This window comes from Babylonia areolata, chromosome 8, assembly GCF_041734735.1.
Source record: "Babylonia areolata isolate BAREFJ2019XMU chromosome 8, ASM4173473v1, whole genome shotgun sequence".
NCBI classification, from domain to species: Eukaryota; Metazoa; Mollusca; class Gastropoda; order Neogastropoda; family Buccinidae; genus Babylonia; species Babylonia areolata.
The window spans coordinates 46,289,401-46,302,070 of NC_134883.1; the positions used below are offsets into that span (position 1 = coordinate 46,289,401).

The 12,670-nt window shown below is 44.1% G+C and overlaps 1 protein-coding gene across 1 annotated transcript in view; it reads right to left on the reverse strand.

The window, feature by feature from the left end:
* Positions 1–1,197: 1,197 nt before the first annotated feature.
* LOC143285302 (uncharacterized) overlaps positions 1,198–12,670 on the reverse strand; it is a 39,428-nt gene continuing 27,955 nt past the window's right edge. The window contains exons 14-17 of the mRNA XM_076592566.1: positions 12,140–12,419; positions 7,556–7,605; positions 6,040–6,072; positions 1,198–3,907 (exon numbers count right to left, since the gene is read on the reverse strand). Coding sequence (XP_076448681.1) covers positions 3,658–3,907; positions 6,040–6,072; positions 7,556–7,605; positions 12,140–12,419 — 613 coding nt within the window. The 3' untranslated portion in view covers positions 1,198–3,657. The remainder of the gene's footprint in view (positions 3,908–6,039; positions 6,073–7,555; positions 7,606–12,139; positions 12,420–12,670) is intronic.

A 12,670-nucleotide genomic window follows, 5' to 3' on the forward strand; every position in this document is an offset into this window, starting at 1 on the left:
TGTGGCGTGTGTTTGTGTGTGGCGTGTGTGTGTGTGTGTGTGTCTGTCTGTAAGTGTGTGTGGTGTGCGTGCGTGCGTGTGTGTGTATGTCTGTACGTGTGTGTGTGGTGTGCGTGTGTGTGTTTGTGGTGTGTGCGCGCGCGCGCGCGCGCGTGTGTGTGTGTCTGAGTGTGTTGTGCGTGTATGTGTGTGTGTTGTGTGCGTGTATATGTATGTGTGTGTGTGTGTGTGCGCGCGCGCGCGCGTTCGTGCGTGTAGGGAAATGGTATGTGGAGGGTGAGAAAAAAGACAGAGGCTCAGGGACACACACACACACACACACATTCAGGCCATTTGTTACACATTCCACCGCCACCCTTCCAACCACACACCCGCGTTAGATATATATATATATATGGTTTTTTCTCACATAATTATTCCTATTTTTTGTCTCTTGGTGAAAAGACGTAAACTCGAAAAACAACAACTACAACAACACACATATTCCTCCACTAACGTCCCAATGAAGATAAGAATATATGTATACATAATATACTTACATTTTGCGTACCTTTCAATTGGTTATGCATTCAGTCATTCTTACACGCGGCTTACATTCACACCAGAAGAGTTCGTTTTTCAAGAGTGCTCTTTAGTTCCCCCCTCCCCCTCCTCCCTTCAATCCGCATCCCCCTTCACCCCTCTCTCTCTCCTGCTCTCTTTTGTACCTACTATGTCACTAGAGCTTAACATAAGCAAATGACATGAAACATTTCAGTGTTCTCTTGTCTGTGTGTCTCTCTCCCTCTCTCTTTCTCACTCTCGTTCTGTTTCTCCCACTCTCCCCCTCTCTCTCCCCATCTTAATGTCTGTGTGTGTGTGCGTGTATTTGTGTATGTGTGTCGTGTGTGTGTGTGTTCCTATAGGGTGATCGATTATTGACGACTGTTTTGATAAAGGAAAGTTGTTTTTATTTCTTTTTTATATATATATATATTTTTTTATATTATTATTAATCTAAACGTGTCCGGTGAATGCTTGGGATGAGTTCATGTTCTTATTTTTGTTGGTTATCGTCTGGCAGTCCGCACAGAGCCATGTCAGGACAGTCAAACCATACAAATGTTCAACCGCGCCAATACAAAACTGTCACATCTATAAAAAATAAAAATAAATAAATAAAATAAAATAAAATAAAATAAAAACAACCCAGGTTGAGTTTTGGTGGTTTTTGTTGTTTTTTTGTTTGTTTGTTTTTCGCCTGGTTTTATAGGAAGATTTTATGTTGCAATGTAAACAAGGACACTGTGGTGAAATGTTAGTGGATGTTCAAGGACATTGTGGTGAAATGTAAGTGGATAATCAAGGACATTGTGGTGAAATGTAAGTGGATAATCAAGGACACTGTGATGAAATGTAAGTGGATGTTCAAGGACATTGTTGTGAAACGTAAGTGGATAAACAAGGACATTGTGATGAAATGTAAGTGGATGTTCAAGGACATTGTTGTGAAACGTAAGTGGATAAACAAGGACATTGTGGTGAAATGTAAGTGGATAAACAAGGACATTGTGGTGAAATGTAAGTGGATGTTCAAGGACATTGTTGTGAAACGTAAGTGGATAAACAAGGACATTGTGGTGAAATGAGTGGATAATCAAGGACATTGTTGTGAAATGTAAGTGGATGTTCAAGGACATTGTGGTGAAATGTAAGTGGATAAACAAGGACATTGTGGTGAAATGTAAGTGGATAAGCAAGGACACTGTGGTGAAATATAAATGGATAAACAAGGACATTGTGGTGAATTTTATCAGACTGCCTGCTCGGGTCTTTAATCTTTAACCCTTTCACCGCCAAGCTCGCATTTATACACAGGCGTGGTAGAGGACCCATGTCACTGAAAGTTGACCATTCATTAGTCTGTTATCCTGAACCTACTGCTCTTAATGTTCGGTGGTAGGATAGGCCATATTTTCTATACATCGCAGGGGGAATCATCAGCTATTCTTAGCCAATGTCTTTTCTGCGTTTGTACCACAAGGGAATTTTGTACTCTATAAATTGACTTGCGGGTGAAAGGGTTAACATTCTTCAGCAGTTTTTGCGCAAAAAGAGAAATGCACTTTTTGGAATGCTGTCAGTGTAGTATTATCCTGCTTGAACATCTGTTTGATAAATTTCTGTTGTAATTTTAACACAAAAAGGGAACACACACACATTTTGGATTTGTGAATGTAGTGTCCGCCTGTTTATTTATTTATTTTTTATTTGTAGCACAAAAGATTGTGTGTCTGCGTCTTCCTTTAAATATGTAACACACACACACACACACACTACACACTACACACACTATAAAAATCTGTACATGCAGCATAACCTGTTTGCGTCTGAAAGACTACACTTTTTCTTCTTCCTGAAATATGTAGCACACATATACGTTAAGAGTTAAGCACGACATGTAGAATCCAGCTACTTTGAGTCTTGAAGACTACTTTCTCCTCCTTCCTTTACACGTGTATCACATATATACTTTTAGATTCTGTACATGTAGCATAGCCTGTTTTCTTCTTCCTTTAAGTGTGTAAAACACATACACGTTTAAATTCTGTACACGTAACAGAGCCTGCTTTAGTCTGTCCTTCCTTTAGATATATACCACACATACACGTTTGGAATTCATTACTATATGTAGCATACTTTGCTTGAGTCTTGGAGACTGTATATTTACTTCTTCTTTTGAATATGTAACGGTGTCTGGTGGGTAAAGTGTGGAGATTTTTCCGATATCCCAGGTCAACATACGTGCAGACCTGCTAGTGCCTAGTTCTGTATACGCACACAGAAGATCAAATACGCACGTTAAAGATCCAGTAATCCATGTCAGCGTTCGGTGGGTTACGGAACAAGAACATACCCAGCATCCAATACCACCAACCCCGAAAATGGAATATGGCTGCCTACATGGCTGGTTGATAAACAAAACGGTCATACACGTAAATTGCTACATGTCGAAGTGTGTATTCATATGAGTGACAGAAACCTGCCTAATGACACAGGAAACGAATGATGAGCCCCCAATGGCAGCCGTCAACCGGCTCTACCCATGTAAGCAGCCTGTTGTACAAATGCCCCCGTGTTAGTAAAGCGCTTAGAGCTTGGTCTCCAACCGACGATACGCGTTATACAAGCATACATATCAATCATTCATATCATCAAATATATATCACACATACTCTTTTGAAAATCACTATTACACGCAGATTAATCTGCTGGAGCCTTAAAGAGTGTTTGTGGTTTCCTTCTTTTCCCCCCTTTGAATATATAGCTCATAATCACTTTTATAATTCTGTAAATGTAGCATCACCATATTTGAGTCTGTTATCTGCAGCACAAAAAGACCATATTCTTCTTCCTTTAACATGCAGCACACATACATTTCTTGAATCCTCTATGTGTAGCTTGTTTAGTCTTTGCATTATTGACACAAGTTACATTACTGTTTCACTGGAATCTTTTCATTTGTACAGCATGTGTAACGTATCTTGTTACTTCACAGGGCAGCATCAGCTCAGCATCCCATTATTTGACAGCAATAACCCCGGTCTGCCTTGACTACCCTAAATGGCAAAGCATCTCATTAACGTCTGCTTTGACTACCGTGAATAAAAACAATAACTAAGATTTGGTGCTGCTGAGAAAACTGTCGAAAAAATCACTGAAAACATGGCTGGCAGGACGTTTATCAGCGTGAAAGTCCCATCCTGATTGGATGAGTCCAAGCCAATCATCAGGGGGCTTGTTGGCCATGGTGATGGAAGGCCGCAGGCCATCCTTGACAGCATCTTCCAGACGACGGAAGAGATGAGAACTGATGTGGTCAGCAGCGTCCGTGCCGTACCACAGTTCCCAGAGGATGATGGCCAGGCTGAAACACCAGTAACAGTCACCCCAGTCATCATCACATGACACAGGTCATCATCATCATCACATTACTCCAGTCATCATATCACATCACCCCAGTCATCACATCACATCACTCCAGTCATCCCAGTCATCACCATCACATCACACCAGTCATCACCATCACATCAAACCAGTCATCACAGTCATCACCATCACATCACACCAGTCATCACAGTCATCACCATCACATCACACAAGTCATCATCATCATCACACCACACCAGTCATCACCATCACATCAAACCAGTCATCACCATCACATCACACCAGTCATCACAGTCATCACCATCACATCACACAAGTCATCATCATCATCACACCACACCAGTCATCATCACATCACTCCAGTCATCATCATCACATCACACCAGTCATCATCATCACATCACTCCAGTCATCATCATCACATCACACCAGTCATCATCATCACATCACTCCAGTCATCATCATCACATCACCCCAGTCATCATCACATCACACCAGTCATCACATCACACCAGTCATCACCATCACATCCCTCCACTCATCATCACATCCCACCAGTCATCATCATCACATCACACCAGTCATCATCACATCACACCAGTCATCATCACACCACACCAGTCATCACCATCACATCACACCAGTCATCACCATCACATCACTCCAGTCATCATCACATCACACCAGTCATCATCATCACATCACACCAGTCATCACATCACTCCAGTCATCATCATCACATCACTCCAGTCATCATCACATCACTCCAGTCATCATCACATCACTCCAGTCATCATCATCACATCACACCAGTCATCACATCACTCCAGTCATCATCATCACATCACACCAGTCATCATCATCACATCACACCAGTCATCACATCACTCCAGTCATCATCATCACATCACACCAGTCATCATCACATCACTCCAGTCATCATCACATCACTCCAGTCATCATCATCACATCACACCAGTCATCATCACATCACTCCAGTCATCATCACATCACACCAATCATCATCACATCACTCCAATCATCATCATCATATCACACCAGTCATCATCACATCACTCCAGTCACACCAGTCATCATCATCACATCACACCAGTCATCACCATCACACTAGTCATCATCACATCACACCAGTCGTCATCATCACGTTACACCAGTCATCGTCATCAGGTTACATCAGTCATCATCACATCACTCCAGTCATCATCGTCACATTACACCAGTCATTATCATAACACCAGTCTTAGACACTGCTCCAGATGTAAACGTGAGCCTTCCTGTCATACTGGTCCCTTAGACATTTCTGACCTGTACACGTCAGCCTTCATGTCATACTGGTCCCTTAGACATTTCTGACCTGTACACATCAGCTTTCATGTCATACTGGTCCCTTAGACATTACTGACATGTAAACATCAGCCTTCCTGTCATACTGGTCCCTTAGACATTACTTACCTGTACACGTCAGCCTTCCTGTCATACTGGTCCCTTAGACATTACTGACATGTAAACGTCAGCCTTCCTGTCATACTGGTCCCTTAGACATTACTTACCTGTACACGTCAGCCTTCCTGTCATACTGGTCCCTTAGACATTACTGACATGTAAACGTCAGCCTTCCTGTCATACTGGTCCCTTAGACATTACTTACCTGTACACGTCAGCCTTCATGTCATACTAGTCCCTGAGACATTACTGACCGGTACACGTCAGCCTTCCTGTCATACTGGTCCCTTAGACACTACTGACCTGTACACGTCAGCCTTCCTGTCATACTGGTCCCTTAGACATTACTGACCGGTACACATCAGCCTTATGTCATACTGGTCCCTTAGACATTACTGACCTGTACACGTCAGCCTTCATGTCATACTGGTCCCTTAGACATTACTGACCTGTACACGTCAGCCTTCATGTCATACTGGTCCCTTAGACATTACTGACCTGTACACGTCAGCCTTCCTGTCATACTGGTCCCTTAGACATTACTGACCTGTACACGTCAGCCTTCCTGTCATACTGGTCCCTTAGACATTACTGACCTGTACACGTCAGCCTTCATGTCTTACTGGTCCCTTAGACATTACTGACCTGTACACATCAGCCTTCCTGTCATACTGGTCCCTTAGACATTACTGACCTGTACACGTCAGCCTTCCTGTCATACTGGTCCCTTAGACACTACTGACCTGTACACGTCAGCCTTCATGTCTTACTGGTCCCTTAGACATTACTGACCTGTTACGTCAGCCTTCCTGTCATACTGGTCCCTTAGACACTACTGACCTGTACAGGTAGCCTTCATGTCATACTGGTCCCTTAGACACTACTGACCTGTACACGTCAGCCTTCCTGTCATACTGGCCCCTTAGATATTAGTGACCTGTACACGTCAGCCTTCATGTCATACTGGTCCCGTAGACATTACTGACCTGTACACGTCAGCCTTCATGTCATACTGGTCCCTTAGACATTACTGACCTGTACACGTCAGCCTTCATGTCTTACTGGTCCCTTAGACATTACTGACCTGTACACGTCAGCCTTCATGTCATACTGGTCCCTTAGACACTACTGACCTGTACACGTCAGCCTTCATGTCATACTGGTCCCTTAGACACTACTGACCTGTACACGTCAGCCTTCATGTCATACTGGCCCCTTAGACATTACTGACCTGTACACGTCAGCCTTCATGTCATACTGGTCCCTTAGACACTACTGACCTGTACACGTCAGCCTTCATGTCATACTGGTCCCTTAGACATTACTGACCTGTACACGTCAGCCTTCATGTCTTACTGGTCCCTTAGACATTACTGACCTGTACACGTCAGCCTTCATGTCATACTGGCCCCTTAGACATTACTGACCTGTACACGTCAGCCTTCCTGTCATACTGGTCCCTTAGACATTACTGACCTGTACACGTCAGCCTTCATGTCTTACTGGTCCCTTAGACATTACTGACCTGTACACGTCAGCCTTCATGTCTTACTGGTCCCTTAGACATTACTGACCTGTACACGTCAGCCTTCATGTCTTACTGGTCCCTTAGACATTACTGACCTGTTACATCAGCCTTCCTGTCATACTGGTCCCTTAGACACTACTGACCTGTACACGTCAGCCTTCATGTCATACTGGTCCCTTAGACATTACTGACCTGTACACGTCAGCCTTCCTGTCATACTGGTCCCTTAGACATTACTGACCTGTACACATCAGCCTTCATGTCATACTGGTCCCGTAGACATTACTGACCTGTACACGTCAGCCTTCATGTCATACTGGTCCCTTAGACATTACTGACCTGTACACGTCAGCCTTCATGTCTTACTGGTCCCTTAGACATTACTGACCTGTACACGTCAGCCTTCATGTCTTACTGGTCCCTTAGACATTACTGACCTGTACACGTCAGCCTTCATGTCATACTGGTCCCTTAGACATTACTGACCTGTACACGTCAGCCTTCATGTCATACTGGTCCCTTAGACATTACTGACCTGTACACGTCAGCCTTCCTGTCATACTGGTCCCTTAGACATTACTGACCTGTACACGTCAGCCTTCATGTCTTACTGGTCCCTTAGACATTACTGACCTGTACACGTCAGCTTTCATGTCATACTGGCCCCTCTGGACATTACTGACCTGTACACGTCAGCCTTCATGTCATACTGGTCCCTTAGACATTACTGACCTGTACACGTCAGCCTTCATGTCATACTGGTCCCTTAGACACTACTGACCTGTACACGTCAGCCTTCATGTCATACTGGTCCCTTAGACATTACTGACCTGTACACGTCAGCCTTCATGTCATACTGGTCCCTTAGACATTACTGACCTGTACACGTCAGCCTTCATGTCATACTGGTCCCTTAGACATTACTGACCTGTACACGTCAGCCTTCATGTCATACTGGTCCCTTAGACATTACTGACCTGTACACGTCAGCCTTCATGTCTTACTGGTCCCTTAGACATTACTGACCTGTACACGTCAGCCTTCATGTCATACTGGTCCCTTAGACATTACTGACCTGTACACGTCAGCCTTCATGTCATACTGGTCCCTTAGACATTACTGACCTGTACACGTCAGCCTTCATGTCATACTGGTCCCTTAGACATTACTGACCTGTACACGTCAGCCTTCATGTCATACTGGTCCCTTAGACACTACTGACCTGTACTATAGTTCATAGCGCTGAAACCACACAGGCCTTCTATAGTTCATAGCACTGAAACCACACAGGTCTTCTATAGTTCATAGAGCTTAAACCACACAGGCCTTCTATTGTTCATAGCGCTGAAACCACACAGGTCTTCTATAGTTCATAGCGCTGAAACCACACAGGCCTTCTATAGTTCATAGCGCTGAAACCACAGAGGTCTTCTAAAGTTCATAGAGCTGAAACCACACAGGTCTTCTATAGTTCATAGCGCTGAAACCACAGAGGTCTTCTATAGTTCATAGCGCTGAAACCACACAGGCCTTCTTTAGTTCATAGCGCTGAAACCACACAGGTCTTCTACAGTTCATTGAGCTGAAACCACACAGGTCTTCTATAGTTCATAGCGCTGAAACCACAGAGGTCTTCTATAGTTCATAGCGCTGAAACCACACAGGTCTTCTATAGTTCATAGCGCTGAAACCACACAGGCCTTCTATAGCTCATAGCGCTGAAACCACACAGGTCTTCTATAGTTCATAGCGCTGAAACCACACAGGTCTTCTATAGTTCATAGCGCTGAAACCACACAGGTCTTCTATAGTTCATAGCCCTGAAACCACACAGGTCTTCTATACTTCATAGCCCTGAAACCACACAGGTCTTCTATACTTCATAGAGCTGAAACCACACAGACCTATAGTTTATAGAGCTGATAACACAAAGCCACCACATGAACCACGTAGAGCCCGCTCCGTAGTTCTTACAGCTGATAACAAACAAGCCTTTCTTCTATAGCTTATAGAGCTGACAACATATACAGCCCCCCCCCCCACCCTACCCCACAATCGTTCATGAAGCTGAAACCACACAAGCCTTCTTCTACAGTTCATAAAGCTGATAACACAAAGCCACCACCTGAACCACATAGAATCCCCTCCATAGTTCATACAGCTGAAACCATACAGAGCCTTCTTCCATAGTTCTTAGAGCTGATAACACATAGAGCCCCCTTCATAGTTCTTACAGCTGAAAATACACAGAGCCTTCTTCTATAGTTCACCATACAGAGCCTTCTTCCATAGTTCATAGAGCTGATAACACATGAGCCCCCTTCATAGTTCTTACAGCTGAAAACACACAGAGCCTTTTTCTGTAGTTCATACAGCTGGTAACACATGGAGCCTCATCTATAGTTCATACAGCTGGTAACACATGGAGCCTCATCTATAGTTCATACAGCTGGTAACACAAAGCCACCGCATGGACCACTCAGAGCCCCCTCCATACTTCATACAGCTAAAACCACATAGAGCCTTTTCTATAGTTCATACAGCTAAAACCACATAGAGCCTTGTTCTATAGTTCATAAAGCTGGAACCACATAAAGCCTTCTCTATAGTTCATAAAGCTAAAACCACATGAAGCCTTTTTCTATAGTTCACAAAGCTGAAACCACATAGATCCTTCTCTATAGTTCATACAGCTGAAACCACATAGAGCCTTCTATAGTTCATAAAGCTGAAAACACATACAGTCTCCTCTATACTTCATACAGCTGACACTACACACAGCCTATATTTCATACAGCTGAAACCACATATAATCTTCTATTATCTCTATAGTTCATACAGTTGACACAACATTGAGCCTCCTCCTCCTCCTGTAGTTCATACAGTTGACACAACATTGAGCCTCCTTCTCCTGTAGTTCATACAGTTGACACAACATTGAGCTTCCTCCTCCTCCTGTAGTTCATACAGTTGACACAACATTGAGCCTCCTCCTCCTCCTGTAGTTCATACAGTTGACACAACATTGAGCCTCCTCCTCTTCCTGTAGTTCATACAGTTGACACAACATTGAGCCTCCTCCTCTTCCTGTAGTTCATACAGTTGACACAACATTGAGCTTCCTCCTCCTGTAGTTCATACAGTTGGCACAACATTGAGCTTCCTCCTGTACTTCATACAGTTGACACAACATTGAGCTTCCTCCTCCTCCTGTAGTTCGTACAGTTGACACAACATTCAGCTTCCTCCTCCTGTAGTTCATACAGTTGACACAACATTCAGTTTCCTCCTCCTCCTGTAGTTCATACAGTTGACACAACATTCAGCTTCCTCCTCCTGTAGTTCATACAGTTGACACAACATTCAGCTTCCTCCTCCTCCTGTAGTTCGTACAGTTGACACAACATTCAGCTTCCTCCTCCTGTAGTTCATACAGTTGACACAACATTCAGCTTCCTCCTCCTGTAGTTCATACAGTTGACACAACATTCAGCTTCCTCCTCCTCCTGTAGTTCGTACAGTTGACACAACATTCAGCTTCCTCCTCCGGTAGTTCATACAGTTGACACAACATTGAGCTTCCTCCTCCTGTAGTTCGTACAGTTGACACAACATTCAGCTTCCTCCTCCGGTAGTTCATACAGTTGACACAACATTGAGCTTCCTCCTCCTGTAGTTCATACAGTTGACACAACATTCAGCTTCCTCCTCCTGTAGTTCGTACAGTTGACACAACATTCAGCTTCCTCCTCCTGTAGTTCATACAGTTGACACAACACTGAGCTTCCACCTCCTGTAGTTCATACAGTTGACACAATATTCAGCTTCCTCCTCCTGTAGTTCATACAGTTGACACAACATTGAGCCTCCTCCTCCTCCTGTAGTTCATACAGTTGACACAACATTCAGCTTCCTCCTCCTGTAGTTCATACAGTTGACACAACATTCAGCTTCCTCCTCCTGTAGTTCATACAGTTGACACAACATTGAGCCTCCTCCTCCTCCTGTAGTTCGTACAGTTGACACAACATTGAGCCTCCTCCTCCTCCTGTAGTTCATACAGTTGACACAACATTGAGCCTCCTCCTCCTGTAGTTCATACAGTTGACACAACATTGAGCCTCCTCCTCCTGTAGTTCATACAGTTGACACAACATTGAGCCTCCTCCTCCTGTAGTTCATACAGTTGACACAACATTGAGCCTCCTCCTGTAGTTCGTACAGTTGACACAACATTGAGCCTCCTCCTCCTCCTGTAGTTCGTACAGTTGACACAACATTGAGCCTCCTCCTCCTGTAGTTCATACAGTTGACACAACATTGAGCCTCCTCCTGTAGTTCGTACAGTTGACACAACATTGAGCCTCCTCCTCCTCCTGTAGTTCATACAGTTGACACAACATTGCGCCTCCTCCTGTAGTTCATACAGTTGACACAATGTTGAGCTTCCTCCTCCTGCAGTTCATACAGTTGACACAACATCGAACTTCCTCCTGTAGTTAATACATCTAAAACGACGCATAACCTCCTCTATAGTTCATAAATTCACGCTACACACAAAGAAAACAAACATACAAACAAACAAAAACAACAACAAAAAATACAAACAAACATACAAAAAAACAAATACATATATTGGAAATGAGTTATCATGGCTTTTTGATCAAATGACTACCCTGCTCACATTCAGTGATGGAAGATTGATCAATTACTTGTTGTTATTTTCTAAGGTTTCGAGAAACCATAAATATTCTATTGAATGGTTATGAAAGCCAGAGATGATTTACAATTATGAAAATATATATTACCACTCAGTAAGTTGATTTATTCCACTTCTGTTCCATGTCACACACACACACACACACACACACAGACACACACACACACTGACCACACACACACACACACACACACACTGACCACACGTACACACACACACACACACACACACACACACACACACACACACACAGAGAAAACACACTTATCTGACCACACACACACACACACACACACACACACACACACACACACACACACACTGACCACATGCACACACACACACAGAGAAAAAAACACACACTGACCACACGTACAGCCAGACACACACACACACAGATAATACACGCGCGCGCACTGACACACAGACGCACGCACACACACACGCTCGCACGTACACACACACACACACACACACACACACACACACACACACACCAGGATGTTGTCAGGCTTCAGGTCACGATGCACAATGCCCTTGTTGTGCAGATAGCAAAGGCCGCTGCAGATCTGGCTAGCGAAAAGCGCCACCTCCCGCATGGCGTCCTGTCGAAGGGAGACCACCTCCTGACGCCCCGGCACGTTGGCGTCCTCCGCCTGGAAGCGTTGTTTGATGGTGCGCGTGCAGTACTCCAGCACCATGACCCAGTGCAGACCTGTGCCCCTCTTCTCCACGGCCGCTCCATAATAGTGAACGATGTTCTCGTGATCTATGTCCCTGTGAAATACAGTCCATAGTAGTGAACAATGTTCTTGTGATCTGTGTCCCTGTGAAACACAGTCCATAGCAGTGAACAATGTTCTTGTGATCTATGTCCCTGTGAAACACAGTCCATAGCAGTGAACAATGTTCTTGTGATCTATGTCCCTGTGAAATACAGTCCACAGCAGTGAACGATGTTCCTGTGATCTGTGTCCCTGTTGAAATACAGTCTATAGTAGTGAATGATGTTCTTGTGATCTATGTCC